The following is an 18445-nucleotide window of genomic DNA, read 5'->3' on the forward strand; positions in this document are numbered from 1 at the left end:
AAAGTGTTGCTTCTCCTTATAGATCTCCTTGAGATTTGGCAGTTGACCCTCTCTTTCCTTGTTTTTTCTCTTTCCAACAAAAACAGCCTTCACAACATCACTCCCCAACAAACTAACAAACCCAACCATCTCTCTCTATTCTTCCCGCCATTCTCTCTGCTCTTGCTCACAATACTTTCTCTCTCTCCTCACTTTCTTCACTCTCTAAGGTATTTTTCGGTTTTTCACTTAGCAATTACAACAAAACTGTATTTAAAATTCACTCATAATGTTAAATTTTATCAATTAGAAGGTCAAAGTTTTGATTTTTATGGTGTAATTGAAGAAAAAGCTTAAATTTTTATCTGGGGTTTTGTATTTTTTTTATTGATTGAATTTTTTGATGTTGTGAATTTAATTGGGAAAACAAAAGGAGGGTCAGAAAATCAGAAAATATATATGTCCCAAAATCAAATAAGGGTTGAAAAGAAGGAGAAGCAGTATAGAAAAACAGGGGGTGGTGGAAGATTAAGCAATACCTTGTCTGATCAAAATCACCGCCTTTATTCCGCCACCGGCACCGGCAGAGGCGCCTCCTCCGCCCCTCCTTTATCTTCTAACAATCACAGGTTTTACCCCTTTACCATTAATTACTTTTTTTTTAATTACTCGGTCCGTTTCAAAATAATGGTTACACTTGTCTTTCGGCGTTATAACTTTGATCATTTATATATTTAGTTACGTATATCTACTCATTGAGACGAATCAAACATGACCACAACTACACAAGTGATTATATTATTTTTGGAAGACAAGTGATTATATTTTGGTGTTTGTATAAGTGATAATTAATTATTATTTGAATTATTGTAAGGTTTTATATTTTTTATGATAGGGTTTGTTCTTTGATTACTTGACTACATTGTAAATTAAAGGGTGGGGGTAGGGTGGATATGCAATTAGTTGATTATTTGGATTTTTTTTTTTTTTTTTTTTTTTTTTTTTTTTTTGTCATTTTAATTAGTTGATTTAGTCCAAATAATTAATTGCTTCATCTAGAAATAATATTCGTGTTGATAGTTTATTTCGAATTATATGCAACAATGCAACATTTAATATGGATAAAGAGATTATATTTCAACCAATGAAAAGTGTTTTGAATCCATTTCTGTTGATTTTTTTTTTACTATTTTATTGTTTTTTTCTACTCTGGTTTGTTGCTTGTTGTAATTTGTGTACATTTGAATCCTTCCTGCTAGTGGTAGGATCCACACTAGAAGGTGGTTGTTACCTTGTATATACTTTCAATTAGTTGAGTGCTTGGAAGATTTCATTTTGATCGATTCTTTATTTTGTTTGGGTTGCTTTTTGATCGGTTAGTTTTAAGAAATCAAATGATGGACAAGGTGGGCAATCAAGGGGAAATTTTGTACCTGTGAGTACAACATCTTCAGGCTCTAATTCCACTGCTGGTGGTGTTCGTTGTGTCGAGAATGGCAACCATGTCCAGTCTACATTACATGGTAGTCTTTTCCTTATATTTGTTTCCTTTTCTTTGTTTTTTCATTTGTTGTCAACTAGTATTTTGTAGTCAATTATATGTTACAAGACAAACTTTTAAATAAATCGGAATTACACTTGTTTGTTTTAGGAGTATCCTCTCCACCAGCTGCAGATTCTGTTCCCAAGCCATCAGATACATCGAGTCAGAAGAGCATTCGACCCATTCCAAAAGCTCCATCTTCTCAACCGTCCTCCATGACTTCAGATTCCACCTTGCCTTCAACTCCTTCGAAAGGTATTTCCTTATTCTTCCATTTGTGCCAATTGACAATGATGGTTTCATTATGTCAAGAGGGTAGACATTAGACAACCTAAACTTATTAGCAGAAAGGTTTCAATTTTTATACTCTCTTATTTCAGGAGAAGGAGGTAAGGAATTTTCTCTTCAGTTTGGATCCATAAGTCCTGGTGTTATGAATGGCATGCAGGTATCTCATTGTTTTGACAGTACCACCAATAATATGTTTAAGAATTCACAGTGAATATTCATTTTTTTTTTACTTCTTTCATTCGGAACTGTAACAGAATCTATATAGATTATGCTTCTTTCAGAACTTAGAGAGTTAAAACCAATACATCCAATGTCAGTCTCTCTCTCTATGTTTCCTGTAGGTGCCAGCACGAACCACCTCGGCTCCACCAAATATGGATGAGCAAGAGCGTAATCAGGTTTTTTATCTTTATATTTGCTCACAATTGATCTAGCATCTCGCTCTGGATTTTTTTTTTTCTTGGTTGGCATAGTATACTACCAATCTAAAAAAATAAAATATTTTCTATTAAGGTTTAATTCAGAAAGCCAAATTGGGACAAAAGTTGCATAATGAATAATGCATAAACATAGCTGAACTTATATGTCTAGTTTGGGTCACACTTGACTTTATCAGGCATGTGAAACTATCTTTTGTGAAATTGATCTACCAAGTTTCTAGTAATGAAGGGGATATGTGAAACTATCTTTTGTTGATTCTTAATTGTAATGATAAGGTTGCTACATTGACTTCCTTTCTTTGGTATGATGCCTTTCAAGAGGCTTTAGTATAGGCTGTGTTGTCGGGAAAGAGATTAGATATTTTTCCAAGTTGTATGGTTTGGTGGCTTGAATTTATATATTGTGATGTTGATGCTAGTCTAAAGACAAAATTCACAGCTTAGAAAGATCACTAATTTTGTGATTTCATTCATCTATTCATCCGTTCTCATGACTCTATGTAATTTTTACCATTCAGGCTCGGCATGCTGCTGCTGCAAGAACTGCACCTGCTATTCCAGTATCATATGCTCCTAAGCAGCAGGTGCCTGAAAAGCATGTTTCATCTGAGGAAAAACCAATTGCTCAAGAAACTAATACTGTCTCAAAAGTCACAAGAGTTGAAGTGACATCTGTGCCTTCTCCAATTCAACCAATGCAACCTCAGAAGCCTACTGTTCGTCCTATGGCAGGGATTTCAATGCCTTTGCCTTATCAGCAACACCAACCTCCAGCTGGCATGCAGTTTGGTATCCCCAACCCACAAATTCAGACTCGAGGCACATTAAATAATTCACATCCAATGCCAATGCAGATGCCATTTCATATAGGAAATCCGCCTCAGCAGCAAGTCTTTGTGCCTGGTTTTCAACGCAATCTTATGCAGAATCAAGGAATCGTTAGTCAAGGCCAGAGCATTGGGTTCAACCCTCAATTGGGACCCCAACCTGCTCATCAGTCGGGAAGTTTAGGAATGCCTTTGTCACCTCCTTTCCATCCGCATCAGCATGAAAATGTTGGAAGCACTCGTAAAGTAGTGAGGATTACTCACCCTGAAACACATGAGGAACTTAGACTAGATAATAGGGATGGTGGGTCACCTAGATCAAGATCTCATCATGTGAGGCTTTCACCATCTCGACCTATGCCTTCTTATGCAGCAATGCGCTCTGGTGGATACTATCCTAATTCATACAGTCCAGGTCCTCCCGTTTTTCCAGCACCAAATTGTCTTCCTCTTCCAAACACACAAGCTATACCTCAGGGTCCTAGATTCAACTATCCCATTCCTTCTGTACAATCAACTTCACCTGTAGTAAATGTTAAAGCATCTGTTGACTTTGGAGCAGAGAAGGGTACATGTTCTAGTGACGTTGAAAAGGTTGAGTCACAAAAACTAGATAGGCTTCCCATGGAACCTAACGCTGTTAAAAAGGATATGGAAGAAAATGCAAATGAATCATCTTCGCAGCTAAAATCTGATTCAGTGTGGCTGAAAAAATCTGTTGCATATTCTCCAACAAATACAGATGTCATTAAGAAGGAAACTGTAATCAAGTTGGACTCTATAAGGGATGTGCAAAAGCATCCAGAGAAGAAGGAAAACGTCCATTCATCACCACAGGTCAATTTTCTTTTCTTTTTTTATCAACTTTTTTTTTTTTTTTTTTTTTAATTTTATTTTGGAAGTAACTTAGGGTGGGTTAGTCTATGGACAATGATTGTTCTTTGTATTTGGAGGCTGACTTAAGTGTACGCCAGGACCATGTTGATTCATTGAAAATTGCTGCTCCAGACGTTAAGTCTAATACTTCGTTTATGCATGGAAATGATGTTTCTACATTGAAGGAACCACTTGTGAGTACGGATTCAGGATCAACTGGTGATCCTTCTGTTGATCTTGGAATTGAAGACCATGCAGGTAATGCCAAATCTAAAGTTTAAAGTAAGTGTTTTCAATCAAGGTATTGAATATGTATGTTTAATCACACAAATCATATCAATATCTCTATTTGTGTCATTTTCCACTAAGAAACAATAATAGTCCTTAGAGTTTAACAATGAAGGTTAGGTTCAAAGTTAAATACACTTAGCGTGATGATTTGAATTTGTTCATCATATTAATGATATTTGGTTTCTAGTAATTTTTTTCATGGTACAAGTTGATCATCCCCATATGTTTAAGTATTAAACTTAAGTCTAAATTTCTAATATTTATTAAACCAAGTAGACAACTTAAGGAAGAAACCTTAATTGTGACAAATGGGTTCATTTTGTTGATTTAATTTTAAATTCTCCAGTACTCAAGTACAAGATACCTTCTGTGTGTTCCAAGACATCCTTGCAAATGTTTTCTCCTAAAAATGTGTCCAAACTTACGTCAGATTCTCCTGCTGCAACAAATTTTTCTGAAGCAAATTTAAGGCATGAAAAAGAAATCACAGAGAAATCAAGGCCAACTTCTTCTTCAGGTAAGACAAAAAATAATAAGGGGAAGAAGAAGTGGAAAGAAATGCTTCAGAAGGCAGATTCTCTTGGGACGAATGCTGATTTGTACATGGCCTACAAAGGTGCTGAAGAGAAGAAAGAAAATGTTGCTTCTGAAGAAGATGTTTCTAGTACTTTGAAGATTCCTTCTAACGGTGAAAATAGTGCAAGAAAGAATAAGGGTGAGAAAGGTAAATTGGAGTTTGAAGATTGGGAAGATGCTGCTGATGTGTCTGCACCGAAATTGGATGCCTCAGTTAAAGGAGAACGTAGAGGATCACGTCATGATGAAGAAAGAGCTTTAGTGAAAAAGTATTCCAGGGATTTTCTCCTCACATTATCAAAGCAGTGTACTGACCTTCCAAAGCACTGTCAAATCACGCCTGAGATCGCTGATATATTATCGTGTTTCAGTGCCAATTCTTCTCGTAGTGATCATCATCATGCAACTTCAGGAAGAAATATTGATAGGGCTTCTGGAGCTTCCCGAAATAATCGTCATGTTAATGGCATGATGGATGCTGGTAGGTGGAATAAACAAGTTCCTCAATTTTCAGGTCAGGATCCAGGGCTAGATCTTGCCTATGGTGGCTATATGATGGGATATCAGTCTGGTCCAGGGCTTAATTATGGCGTTCTCAGAAATCCAAGTGGACATGGTCCCATTCAGCATGCTGGTGGGATCCTTTCTGGACCAATGCACTCAATGAGTTTTCAGGGAGTTCAGCGATATAACCCTGATGCAGAACGTTGGCAACGAGCTACAAGTTTCGACAAAGGTATGATGCTGACTTCTCAGTATCCTTCACAGGTGATGCACAGAGCTGACAATAAGTATGAAGTGGGTAAAGTTAGTGATGAAGAACAGGCAAAACAAAGGAGGTTGAAGGCTATTTTAAATAAGCTTACCCCACAAAATTTTGAGAAATTGTTTGATCAAGTTAAAGAAGTTAATATCGACAATGCAGTGACTCTAACTGGTGTCATATCTCAGATTTTTGACAAGGCTCTAACTGAACCAACATTCTGTGAAATGTATGCCAATTTCTGCTCTCATCTTGCTTCAGAATTGCCAGACCTCAGTGTAGATGATGAGAAGATCACCTTTAAGAGACTCCTTCTTAACAAGTGCCAGGAAGAATTTGAGAGGGGAGAACGAGAGGAAGAAGAAGCTAATAAGGATGATGGTGAGGGTGAGATCAAACAAACTGAGGCAGAGCGAGAAGGGAAAAGATTAAAAGCTCGAAGGCGTATGCTGGGTAACATAAGATTGATTGGAGAGTTGTACAAGAAGAGGATGTTGACTGAGAGAATAATGCATGAGTGTATTAAAAAGTTGTTGGGTCAATATCAAAATGCTGATGAAGAAAATATTGAAGCATTGTGCAAGTTGATGAGCACAATTGGTGAAATGATTGATCATTCCAGAGCTAAGGATCATATGGATGCGTATTTTGACATTATGTGGCAGTTATCTAACAACATGAACCTATCGTCAAGAGTGAGGTTCATGTTGAAGGATGCCATTGATCTTAGAAAGAACAAATGGCAACAAAGAAGGAAAGTTGAAGGTCCTAAAAAGATCGAGGAAGTGCACAGGGATGCTGCTCAAGAAAGGCTTGGACAAGCTGGTCGGCCAAGTCGTGGGCCCAGCATGAACCCTTCAATGAGGAGGGGCCAATCTGAATATACTCCAAGGGGCTCCCTGTTACCTTCTCCTGTTGGCCAGGCGTATGGCTTTAGAGGTTATAGTACTCAAGTACGTGGATATGAGGGGCATGATGTACGAAAGGATGAAAGGAATACCTTTGAGAGTAGGACTCTTTCAGTGCCTTTACCCCAACGCTCTTCTGGTGATGAGCCTATTACACTTGGACCTCAAGGTGGTCTTGCCAGGGGCATGTCATGTAGAGGACAACCATCTACCTCCATCACCCCTTCAACTGATACTACATTTCATGGGGATTCTAGAAGAGTAGTGAGTGGTTTGAATGGTTATACTAATGCATCAGATCGTGGAGCTTATAGCTCAAGGGAAGATCACTTTTCAAGGCAGGCCTCCGAAAGTTTTGGAGCAACAGTTTCTTATGACCATTCTGGTGGTCTAGAGCACAATTCAACTTACACAAATAGAGACGTTAAAAACCCTGATATATTTATGGACAAGCCTATACTGACTTCATCACTTGTGACACAAGCAGTTGCAGCTCCAGCTCCAGCTGAAAACATTGAACGCTTAAGAGACATGTCTATGGCTACCATAAAGGAGTATTATAGGTAAGAACTGCCTTGTGTCACTCTTTTAACTTACACATTACTGAAATATTTACCTATTGCTCTATGTTGTTATAATAGTTCTTGCTCTGCACTGAAAGGTCTTCTTAATTTGGTTCATGAAAATAACTTTACAATTTTTTTCATGTCTCAGAAGAAAAGGGGTGAATATGGGTTATGGTGCTATCTACATCTTGTTCCCTTTATAGTTTATTGTGTTGCATCTTTTGCTTAATAATTTCCTTCTGCTTTTGTACCCCCTTTCCTCCTTTCTATCTGTCCTTTTTCAAAAAAAAAAAAAAAAAAAAAAAAAAAAAAAAAAAAAAAAAAAAAAAAAAAAAAAAAAAAAAAAACATTGGTCTGTAGTGAACAATCTGGTATCACCTGTGTACTGAACTATAGAAAAATCCAAACATATTTTAACTGATTGGCAACATATTCTTTGTCAAACTGCACACTGCATAAATAATCTGTGTTTATAACTTTTGCTGAACTAGCTTTCATTTATTTAACTTGGATTTTATAAGTGTGATTATAATCTAGGATAATAAGGAATTTGTTTGCTACACACGTAGTCCAATTTGGTGGACTTGCATTATGCATTCACTGGATCGGATTGAAGCACCTTTATGTTTTATGTACTTGAGACAATTATCATCTAGTAATATTGATTCCTTGAAGATAACTTTTGATTATTGACATTCTCAATGATGATAAACAATGGTTTTTTATTTCCAGTGCAAATGATGAGAAGGAAGTTGCATTGTGCATCAAAGACTTGAATGCTCCAAAATTCTACTCTACTGTTATATCTCTTTGGGTTACGGATGCTTTTGAGAGGAAAGCCTTGGAGAGGGATATGTTGGCAAAACTGCTTATTAGTCTTACAAAGCCTCGAGATAGCATGTTTAGCCCACAACAGCTCATTGAAGGGTAAGAGTTACTTGTGGAATCATATATTTGCCTTGTGATTTAATTTGCTTGTGTTTTTGGGGGGAGGGGGATGGGGTTGGGATGGGAGTAATTCGCTTTGGGTGGCACATCTCACATGCCAGTTGTGCCTACCTACACGCCTTCTTTAGCATTTTCTTCAATTTTTCTGTTATTAATTGACCGAACCTGTCTACAAGGCAGTCCCTCGTGCCTTGTTCTGTGCCATTCTACTCTTCAATAAGCACAGAAAACTGAGGGGTGTCATGAGGTCTGGCTCGGTCCACATGACAGGTCTAGTGTGAAACTTGAAACTATCTGCTAGCCTCTTTTTGGTTGTTTGTGTTTCTTTTAATCCCAATGTTGATCTGTTTGCCAGTTTCGATTTTGTATTGACAAACTTGGAGGATACTATCACTGATGCACCAAAAGCACCAGAGTTTCTTGGCCAGATTTTCGGTAAAGTCATCCTAGAGAATGTCCTGTCCTTAAATGAGGTCGGTAAATTGATACACCAAGGTGGGGAAGAACCAGGCCGTCTTCTAGAAAATGGCTTGGCAGGGGATGTCCTTGGGAGCATCCTAGATATGATAAAGTCTGAAAAAGGAGAATCAACATTAAATGAGATTCGAACTAGCTCCGGTCTTAAGTTCGAGGATTTCCGACCCCCTGATCCCCTCAAATCCAAGAAACTAAATATGTTTATTATGTAACTATATAAGGGATGATGAATTGATGATGAAACTAATGATTCATTCAGTGTGACTTTGTAAGCTTAAATTTCTCTGACATTAATAGCTAGCAAATGAAATGAAATGAAATGATTATTTTCTGCAGCTAACTAATTATAGACAGGTTTTCAGACAGATTTATTTATAGAAATTATAGTAACTTGCAAGATCATTAATCCCTTTAATTAGTGAGTTGTAACTCTGAGAATCTGATGCAGCAGGAGCTAAATTAGTTAGGTTTCTCATGTTTTTCCTAATTTCCTGCAAAGATTTGGCAGTTAATATTAATTAATCTTATAGTTTGTTTATACTACATAGTATTTCTCAGTTTCCAGATCTCAGTTGAACTACATAGTACCTAGTGTTTCGAATGATCAGTTCATATTAATATTTACTGAAATTTTGTGTGGCATGAGAAGACTTCCATATTTTTAATTACTAGTATTTAATTTTGGTTTAGATACTATATCAGGACAGTGAGATTCTGATGTAGTGGTTAAGAATCTTAAGATTAAGATATTAGATTAGTTGGATTTCAGGTTTGAAAGTCTTTCCTTCATGGTATGTATGTTAAATCATGCCGCTTTATGCTTATTATGGGCTAAAAATATTACGTAGTATGATAATCAGCTAAGGACTATGTTACTTTGACTATTCATTTCACATCAAGTATATGTATACGTGTTGAATACTCATATTTTGGACATTGGTATTTGGTATTATAAACACTTAAATTTGGGTTTAAATTAGTTATAAACATTATAAAATAACCATGTTTGACACTTGGACACATATTCATGTCTGACACTTCATGCAGAGCCTGAATAACGTAGGCTAAGGATATGAAACTATATTACTCTCATTACAGTGATCACAAGTTATTAGTCTCATCATTCTCTTTTTTTGCGCACATGACTTTGCCTTGAAGATTAAGAAAAATAGAAAACAAATGCGGGAGCAAAGGGACAATTGATAAACGATAAGTGATATAGGACAAAAAGGATGTTATTTTAAGAATGAGACAACTTTCTCCTAACACCAAAAATAATTTTATGAGTTATTGTATTGAGACGATGAATATATATCTAGCAAGTAATAATCTTTCATTAAGCTTGGCAATCTATATATGAAATCCTTGAATCTTCTTATCAAAGTTGATTGATTATAAGGAAAATCAGCTAACATAGTAGCAAAAAAACTGAAATAAATGATATTTATTTCCTAAAAGTTTACAAGAAAAGCTGGGTGTATCTCTTGTGCTCAATGCATACTTGTATCCAGCCATCAACATCCCACCAATCAGCAGTTTTTCATGCCCCAAAACTTTGGAAGGTACTATATGCATATAAAGATGGGATGAATCTCCAATGATAATTCCTCGTTGATTTAACCCCTGCTTTTTACAAATATTTTTCCTAATTTGGCAAGTTTTCTCACTCGTCAAAGTAGAAAGAATTGTAGATTAAGATTAACCCTTAAGTCTTACCTTCTTTGGAAACTCACTTTAAAATTATAATAAAATTTAAATATATGCACTCTATAATATTTATCAATTATTTTAAAATTATTATCATATGTTATCCGGCCAACTTTAGATAGTAATAATAACACAAGTAAGAATCAATGCATATACGAGTATCAAATAGTGAGTAATATTTTCATAGGGTATATGATTTGAAATAAAAAGATCGAGAAGTAAAGAAGTATACTAGTATTATCAAAATGAACTAGCTGGCGCGTGAATAATTGGAGAAGACATGTGGTTAAGGGAGTATATATATATAGCTTGATTTCAAAGATGAAAAGAACGCAAAGAAAACACTAGTTTCATTATCGTCCAAAAATAAGCATAATTTGTATTCAAAGAAAGCTAATAACGTGATTTATGAGCAATATAAAACAATAAATCAATACTTGATTTCAAATACAGTACTTAGGAACAACAGAATAATAATATGCCAACCCAAATATTTGTGCAAGTCCAAGGCATATACTATGAAGAGGTTGCACATTAACACATACAAGATGGTACGAGGAAATATGTGTTTTCATCATGTGGACACAACACGTACAATATTCTTGGGATCTATTTGCTACTTGTATTTGCCAAGTATGTACAAAATTACTTCTCTTATCAATGTTTGCCAGCTAGTAGTGGTGCTTAATCAAATCTTTCATTATAATATAGGCCATTGAAGATTCTATCAATTAATTGATATAATTAATAAATACTAGCCGCAAATCCTATACTTATGGAGTAGTTATGAGCTTGTGATTCATTTATGAATAACTACGAGCTAGTATTAAGTTGAAGGTGAGAGTCCCTACTTAATTATCTCTTCCGATCTAAAAGTATCTACTTGATATGTCTCTATTTGTTTATTCTATTTGACTTTTCATGGTTTTCAATACACGTTTTAAAATGTAAATATGTTCAATTTCATTTATGCAAAAAGTTTACAAAAACGGGTATATTCTAAAAGTAGACATTGAAATGAATCTAACAAGATCTAACATAACTATATTATCTACAATATTATAGAATAGTTATACTTTGTAGTTAAAGTTTTTGAATTTTGACTCACAAAATTATCATGGAGAAAACACATCAGGATAAAAAGAGTAAGTTGGGAGTCAATACGTGCATATCACAACCATAATGTTTATTTTTACACATTCATGATGTAGTTGTTTAATAGCTTATTTACTATCAACATTAATTTGCACGTACTTGAGAAAAGTCTTTAAGTGATTTTAGAAGAATTATAAATTAAAAAGATCAAATAATATTTTTTAAAAAAGTAAAAGTTATTTATATTTGAACTTCATAAAATTACTAAAATAAGAAGTTTACATCTATAATCCTCTCCTAATCATAAATTACAAATACAAAACTAAACCAGCCCAAATAACTTTGCTTGAATTAGGCAACTTGTACACTTAAAACGACCTAAATGAAAAGTAACCAAAACTCAACCAAAAATACACTCAAATCCAAACTATCCGACTATCACCTTTAGTCCTAATCACTCATCTAACAATTTCACATACCACCCCAACACTTTAACTTTACAAGTAAGCTAACGCTCACGCCTCCACATACCAAAATTAATGTCCTATTAGGCATAAACCCACCCTAATAATTCATGTTCAACCTTAACAAGTCAAATGAAGCCTTTGATAATCAATACTCCCTCCGTCCCCAAATGATAGTCCCTTATGACCTATTTTTAGTCCCAAATTGATAGTCCCATTTATTTTTTTCAAGTACCATTAATATCAATTTTTTATCAAAATTTCCTCCAATTACAACAATATTTGTGCAAATTTAACTTTCCCATGTAAATTTTGTTTTTCAATGTACTTTTATTACTTTCTCTTTCTACTATTTTACATACCCAATATAAATTTATCTTTTCAATGTAATTTTACTACTTTTATTTAAGTTTCTTAATTCCCGTGATTTTTGCCCATAAGGGACTATCATTTGGGGACGGAAGGAGTAAATAAATAAATTAATAACCCTTTGACTACAACAATAAAGAAAGTACCGTTAAAATTGACAACCTTCTTTACTACAAATCTCATTCATGTCCATTATATTTCATTTACGTGCCACCAACGGCTAATTCAACCTTACCAACTTCTCTCTCTCGTCAACTCCCACTCGTTTTCCCGCAATATTCAACTTCTTTCACCCAATTATCACCTCTTTCTTAATCTTTCCCCAGATTTTATCACTCTTTTTCTCAACTCCTTATTAAAATCTTTCTTTTTTCAATGTATAACGTCATTATTTTCTGTTGTATATTTATGTCATACCCAAAAATCAATTAATCTTCAACAGGGTTTTTTTAATTTGATTTTTTTTAAAAAAATGGATAAATTCTAGAATAATTTGACGAAAAAAGTCGGCTTTTTTATAACCCAGTTTAGTGATTACTAATTTTGAAGTTTTACTTTTAAACCCATTTGTGAAAAGTTAATGTATGTTTTGAAAGTTCTTCAATGGAAAAAAGCAGGTGAATAGAATAATTGGTTTTGCTAAGAAGCATATAAGGTGTTTGAAGGAATTCCCCAGAGAAGAAATGAAGTGTTTTTATTACTTTAAAGAGAAGGCTCGTACCAGGGGACATAAATCAGCCCCTGAATTGCGAAACCCAGGTAGCAAATCCGATAATTCTGGCACTGATTCTGGTGGTGGAGTGATGAAATCAACTGGGTCGGAGATTTTTCGACGTGGGATTTCTGATTTGTATGAAGAGAAATCTCCCAATTTAAGGGTTTTTTCATTGTCAGAGCTTAAAGTTGCTACTAATGATTTTAACAGGAAGCTGAAAATTGGTGAAGGTGGGTTTGGTTGTGTTTATCAAGGGAAGATTAAGCCTGTTAATGGGCAAGGTGATCCTATATTGGTTGCTGTAAAGAGACTTAATACAGATGGTTTTCAGGTATATATGTGTAAATTTTATGAATTTTATTAAGTATTGAAGTGGTCCAAATTTTAGAACTGTACTTGTTTATGTTTGTGCATTATTATTGTGTTATTTATGAACTTGTCTTATGTTTGTGCATTATTATTGTGTTTTTATGAACTGTACCAAATATAGAATCGTTATGCTTCGAGCCTTATGTTTGCTGCGAGTGATAGGAAGCATTCGAATTAGTGATCACTTGATCAGCAACTGTGTAGTCTGTGTTGCTTCAGTGACAGTCCATTTGTCTACCTATTTTATTGCTCTTTTCTTTGATATATTGCTAGTTGATGATATTCTTATAGCTGTTATAAATGAAGGTCGATAATTATGAAACGTGGTAGAATGCCTAAGACAGTCTTTTTCTGATGATTCGTGCTTGATGACCTCTACCGCAAAATTATAATCCTAAGCTGCCAATAATTAATTTCAGATGGGGCTAGTAAGATCAATTAGTGGATTAAAAAAACAAGGGTGATTATTTTCAGATCAAATAAGTTCAGGAGTTTTTAGGAGTATTCAGGTGTTTTCAGGTGAATAGAACATAGTCTATGATCCCTGGGAAGCTGGAAGCTCTGAGCTGCTTTATTGTAAGCTCTGCAGTTGCTTTTAATTGAGTATGTTTTTTAAAAAAAAGGTAAATTTATCTTCTCCAATTCAATAATTCAATGTTGTTGAGGAGCAATTACTTTGTCTTCTATCTAGGTAAGAGAATAAAGAGATGGTTAATATAATGAACTTAAATAAGAACTATATCTAAATTTGATTTTGATCATAACTTTGTTAACACATGCCATTTCTAATTGTCTACATATTCCAAATGTTGAAAGTTATTTCGTACTTGTTTATGTTTTTTCTATACGGGTTATACAAACTCATTTTTTTTCTGTAGGGTCATAAACAATGGCTGGCAGAGGTTCAGTTTCTTGGTGTTGTGGAACACCCTAATCTTGTCAAGCTCATAGGATACTGCGCTCTGGATGGAGAGAGAGGGATACAGAGATTGCTCGTATATGAGTACATGCCTAACAAAAGTTTGGAAGATCACCTTTTTAAGAAGACAAACCCCCATCTTCCTTGGGAAAAAAGAATGCAGATTATTATTGGGGCTGCTCAAGGATTGGCTTATTTACATGAAGAACTAGAAGTACAGGTGTGACATTAGTTGCATTTGGAATAAATAGTTCATAATCTGACTTCTTAAACTCCTGTGAATTATTCATGTTTTTCCCAATATGCTAGTATACCATTAATTTTGTGTTATCATGCATTAAGAAGTCCTAGAAACGAAATGCATTTGTCTTCAAAGCTTATGTTTTACTTTGGGCCTTTTTTTTTTTTTTTTTTTTTTTTGGGGGGGGGGGTACCTTTTTTTTTTTGTATTTGTGAATGTTCAATGGATCTGTAGGCGGATATCAAGAGTCAAGACTTAGTCTGCGATATATTTTTTTATGTGTTTTTATGGCGGGAGAGGGAACTAAATAAGTAGTGCTCATTCCTAGACGTGGCCAGAAGATGTTAGTTGCTATGACCATATTTCTAAAATTTTGTGCTCTGTGTACTGATCTAGCCTACTTAATTTGGTCATGATCTTTTTTTTGTGTTAAGTCTGAGAGCTGGGGGGTGAATCAGTTTCTAGGTTATGCTGCTCTACTTTTTGAGAGCTGACAGACTTATTATAAGGTTAATCTTGCTATTATCAAGGAACAAGAAAGATTTCACAATACATATTAAAGTGGGACCACCACATAGTAAGCCCATTAATCTTGGATGAAGTCTGATTAATTTGCTTATGTCCTGTCTATTATTCTATTTGAATCGCGATACTACTGTATGTCTGTATTACTGATTAGTAAAGTGAAAGATTTAGACCCCTGAAATATTTACTGTATGATTTACATTTGACTTTTGATGTTTGTGATGAAGGTGATATTCCGTGATTTCAAGACTTCAAATGTACTGTTGGATGAGAATTTCCAGGCAAAGTTGTCTGACTTTGGGCTAGCTAGAGAAGGTCCAACTCCAGGAAGTAGTCATGTTTCAACAGCTGTAAGTATGGAAGACTAAATGCAGCTATCTTCAAAATAATTAATTTGTGGTCAAAACCCCCCTTTCACAATTGTTTAAGTAACTCAAGCTTAGTCTAGAAGATCAGATTGCTATGAACATTTAATATAGAAGGTTGCTAGCTAGAGAATAAGATGGCAAACCAATTGCACAATGGGAACAGAATACCAAAAATATCAGTATTAATTTCCTTGCTTTCCTAAAAAAATCTGAACTATAATTGTATGACCTTCAATGGCTACTTTGCATATCTTAACATGAATCTTTATTTGTACCATGGTATAATATTTTTTTCTGGAATAATATTAATATCTTCAAGTCAAATTCACTGTAGATTATTTAGCAAAGGATCAATCATTTGACATTTAGTAGTTTCTTGATAAATCTTTAAGTTCAAAGCCGAAAGTAATCAGCAGCTAAGTTGGAGTAATCAGTTTTAACAATTGATCTGCTATTTTGCTTTCTGGTTACCTTGCTGATTTGTTAATTATGTTTAGGTGGTTGGCACACATGGCTATGCTGCTCCTGACTACATTGAAACAGGGCATCTCTCATCAAAGAGCGATGTATGGAGTTTTGGTATTGTATTGTATGAGATTCTAACTGGAAGACGATCATTAGAAAGAAGCCTTCCAAAGCCTGAGCAACAACTGTTGAACTGGGTGAAACAGTTTCCTATTGAAGGTAAAAAGTTCAGCTCAATAATAGACCCGCGTTTGGAGGGCCAGTATTCTTTAAGTGCAGCTCGGAAAATTGCAAAAGTAGCAGAAAGTTGTTTAGTGAAGAGCTATAAGGAAAGGCCAGATATGAGTGTGGTGGTTGAGAAGTTGAAGGAAATAATGAAGACAGCAACAGATGATGGTAGCCCTGGCAAGAAGGGTAGCAGTCCTATTGAGAATGAAGCAGGTGAGCCGGAGAAGGGGAAACAAGTAGGGGTTTCGGAATCTGCTAGAAGACGGTTTGCTCACCTCGCGAAGCTTGGTGAGCAAGTTGAAGGTGTTGGTAAGAGAAGATTTATGATCATGCAGAGAGCTAAGGTCTCATGATTCAATGCATCTCCTAGGAAGAAACTAACTATTGGAATCAAGAGGAGACCAGGAGCTAATGTGAGAAGCATAAAGTTTCAGAAACTGCTATAAATTTAGAGGAGCATTATCCTGAGACCTATTTATGTAAATCCTGCTGTTAAAGGAAAGACTCGTAAATCGATTAAAGCTTAAGGTTCTTAAGCTTTGTATTATGGAAAGATGAATAACATAAGCATAAATGAAAATCTTGAATTTTGAATTGTTTTTGCGTAGAGTAATTCTTGTGTGAGATAGTTGTATGACAAAATTAGAATGGCCTGTTAAAATAGAAGTGTTGTGGGACAAATTATACTAGGAACCGTGGTGCGGGTGCCACTTAGCGTCTCATGGGATTTTTATTTCAAATTTATAAATAAAATCAGTAACCTTAAACAGAGAATTATTGACGAAAATTCAATATTGAAATGTTTGAAATAGATCAGCAACCTTAATCATAGAATTAGTGCTATCAGTTGACAAGTAGGGTTGATAATAGAAATCAAAAACTTGCGGCAATGTTATTAGTATAATTTTTTAATGCTGTTATGCCTGCTAATTTAAGCATGCAATTTCAGAAGCCAACTTGGATGATGAAGATTGTAATATTAACACTACAGGAGTTGATTGTCATCTTGCTTAACCTCACCAAGCTGATACCTTGCTTTTGAAATAGCCGAATGACCATAACATCAAGGAAGCGAAGCCATGACCAAAATAATACAAGTAAACGATTTCGTATGTCAAAATTTGTTTCATTCAATTGGATTAGAAACAAGGGAGATAAACTTTAGCATCTGACTTCCTAAGCCGTGTAAGGTGGATGTTAAACGAAGCGTATACATCTAGATTGACTTTGTTGACAAAGGTCCTGTATGTCATGTTGCTCTGTCAAATTAGGACTATTTGACCCAATTGAATGGGTTGACAAAAAGAGCTAATACTCGTATCAGTTATGATTAATAGACTTTAGTTCTGACTTTCTTCAGGGGCGGGCAAGAAAAACACCATCTGATTTAATACAAGGACTTTGGATACAAATTAATGGTCAGTCTTAAACCATACGAGGTCAAAGAGGAACCCATTTATATGGAGGACTGAGTCAAATGATATAGATGAAAACATATAACCTCCAAGTCATATTGTGGAGAGCTTTCCGCTTCGCCCAACTCTCACTTGCTGCAATCGAATTCTCTACATGGATGAATGAATTGTCATTCAGAAGAAAATATCCAAAATGTGTTTTCACTATAAACCTGATAATTAATGTATTACTGTCACAAGAGCAAAGTAGGGCGTTTGATGTCAAGGGTGCACTATCCACTGCTAATGTAGGAGTTCACAATACGAGTCCAAAAAGATATAGCAAAAAACGACTGCATGAGTAATGTATGGACACCCAATGTCTCTGAAACGAGAGTTGAGACGAAAAATAGATTGGACCATTGGGAACTAAATACAACCTGTAACTAGGACCAAGCAGAAAAGAGGAGATGAATCCTCACACCCACTTCAACCCTACCACCAACACCACCACCCCCCCCCCCCCCCCCCCCCCCCCCCCGCCCATCACCCAAAAAAAAAAAGGCCAAATTGCAGACCAACAAAATCAAGCAAACAATCATATAACTCTATAATAATTACCATGAAGACAGTCAGTGACGCCGACTATGGTAGTGAACTAGTAACCTTGGGATAACTTGCAGAGTAGGACCTGGACATACCCAGAAAACAATAAAAGGGCTACACAAATTATGGACTAGGAAGTATTACAAAGAGTAATACAAGAAATTCTCAAACTCCAGCATCTAAGTTCACTAATCATCTCATAATAAGATCACGTGAAAGATCCAAAATTCAGAAGAGTTAAGTTCAAATGCTACAATATTTGTAGACTTAAACAGGGGAAAAGCAATCAAGAGGGAAAGGATCAAGGGAAGCAAGTTAAAATTTGATGTTACACCACACATTTTATTGCTCCAACTGATGGTTTATAAACAATTTAGAGAAATCTAACTTAAATAGAAGCCATCAGGAATATTGATTTCCTAGACATAAGTAAATAACACAACTCCTTTACTGCATACATAAAAGTAGACTTTTGACACAAGAGTGAGCATTAGC

The 18445-nt window shown here is 35.3% G+C and overlaps 2 protein-coding genes across 2 annotated transcripts; both read left to right on the forward strand.

Annotated features, from left to right (window-relative positions):
• The first annotated feature begins 14 nt into the window (after positions 1 to 14).
• LOC145613386 (eukaryotic translation initiation factor 4G-like) lies at positions 15 to 8784 on the forward strand. The gene is made up of 11 exons (XM_081668484.1): positions 15 to 209; positions 413 to 608; positions 1360 to 1502; positions 1634 to 1777; positions 1903 to 1970; positions 2155 to 2211; positions 2772 to 3917; positions 4055 to 4214; positions 4678 to 7057; positions 7793 to 7987; positions 8364 to 8784. The coding sequence occupies exons 2-11, from the start codon at positions 439 to 441 to the stop codon at positions 8695 to 8697; spliced, it is 4797 nt and encodes a 1598-aa protein (XP_081524610.1). The 5' UTR covers positions 15 to 209; positions 413 to 438; the 3' UTR covers positions 8698 to 8784.
• Positions 8785 to 12346: 3562 nt separating this feature from the next.
• LOC145614591 (putative serine/threonine-protein kinase PBL19) lies at positions 12347 to 16501 on the forward strand. Its single transcript, XM_081669650.1, has 4 exons — positions 12347 to 13166; positions 14083 to 14343; positions 15117 to 15239; positions 15755 to 16501. Exons 1-4 carry the CDS (start codon positions 12804 to 12806, stop codon positions 16301 to 16303), a joined length of 1296 nt encoding a protein of 431 aa, XP_081525776.1. The 5' UTR covers positions 12347 to 12803; the 3' UTR covers positions 16304 to 16501.
• The last annotated feature ends 1944 nt before the right edge of the window (positions 16502 to 18445 follow it).

This window comes from Chenopodium album, chromosome 25, assembly GCF_948465745.1.
Source record: "Chenopodium album chromosome 25, dcCheAlbu1.1, whole genome shotgun sequence".
Taxonomy (NCBI): Eukaryota; Viridiplantae; Streptophyta; class Magnoliopsida; order Caryophyllales; family Amaranthaceae; genus Chenopodium; species Chenopodium album.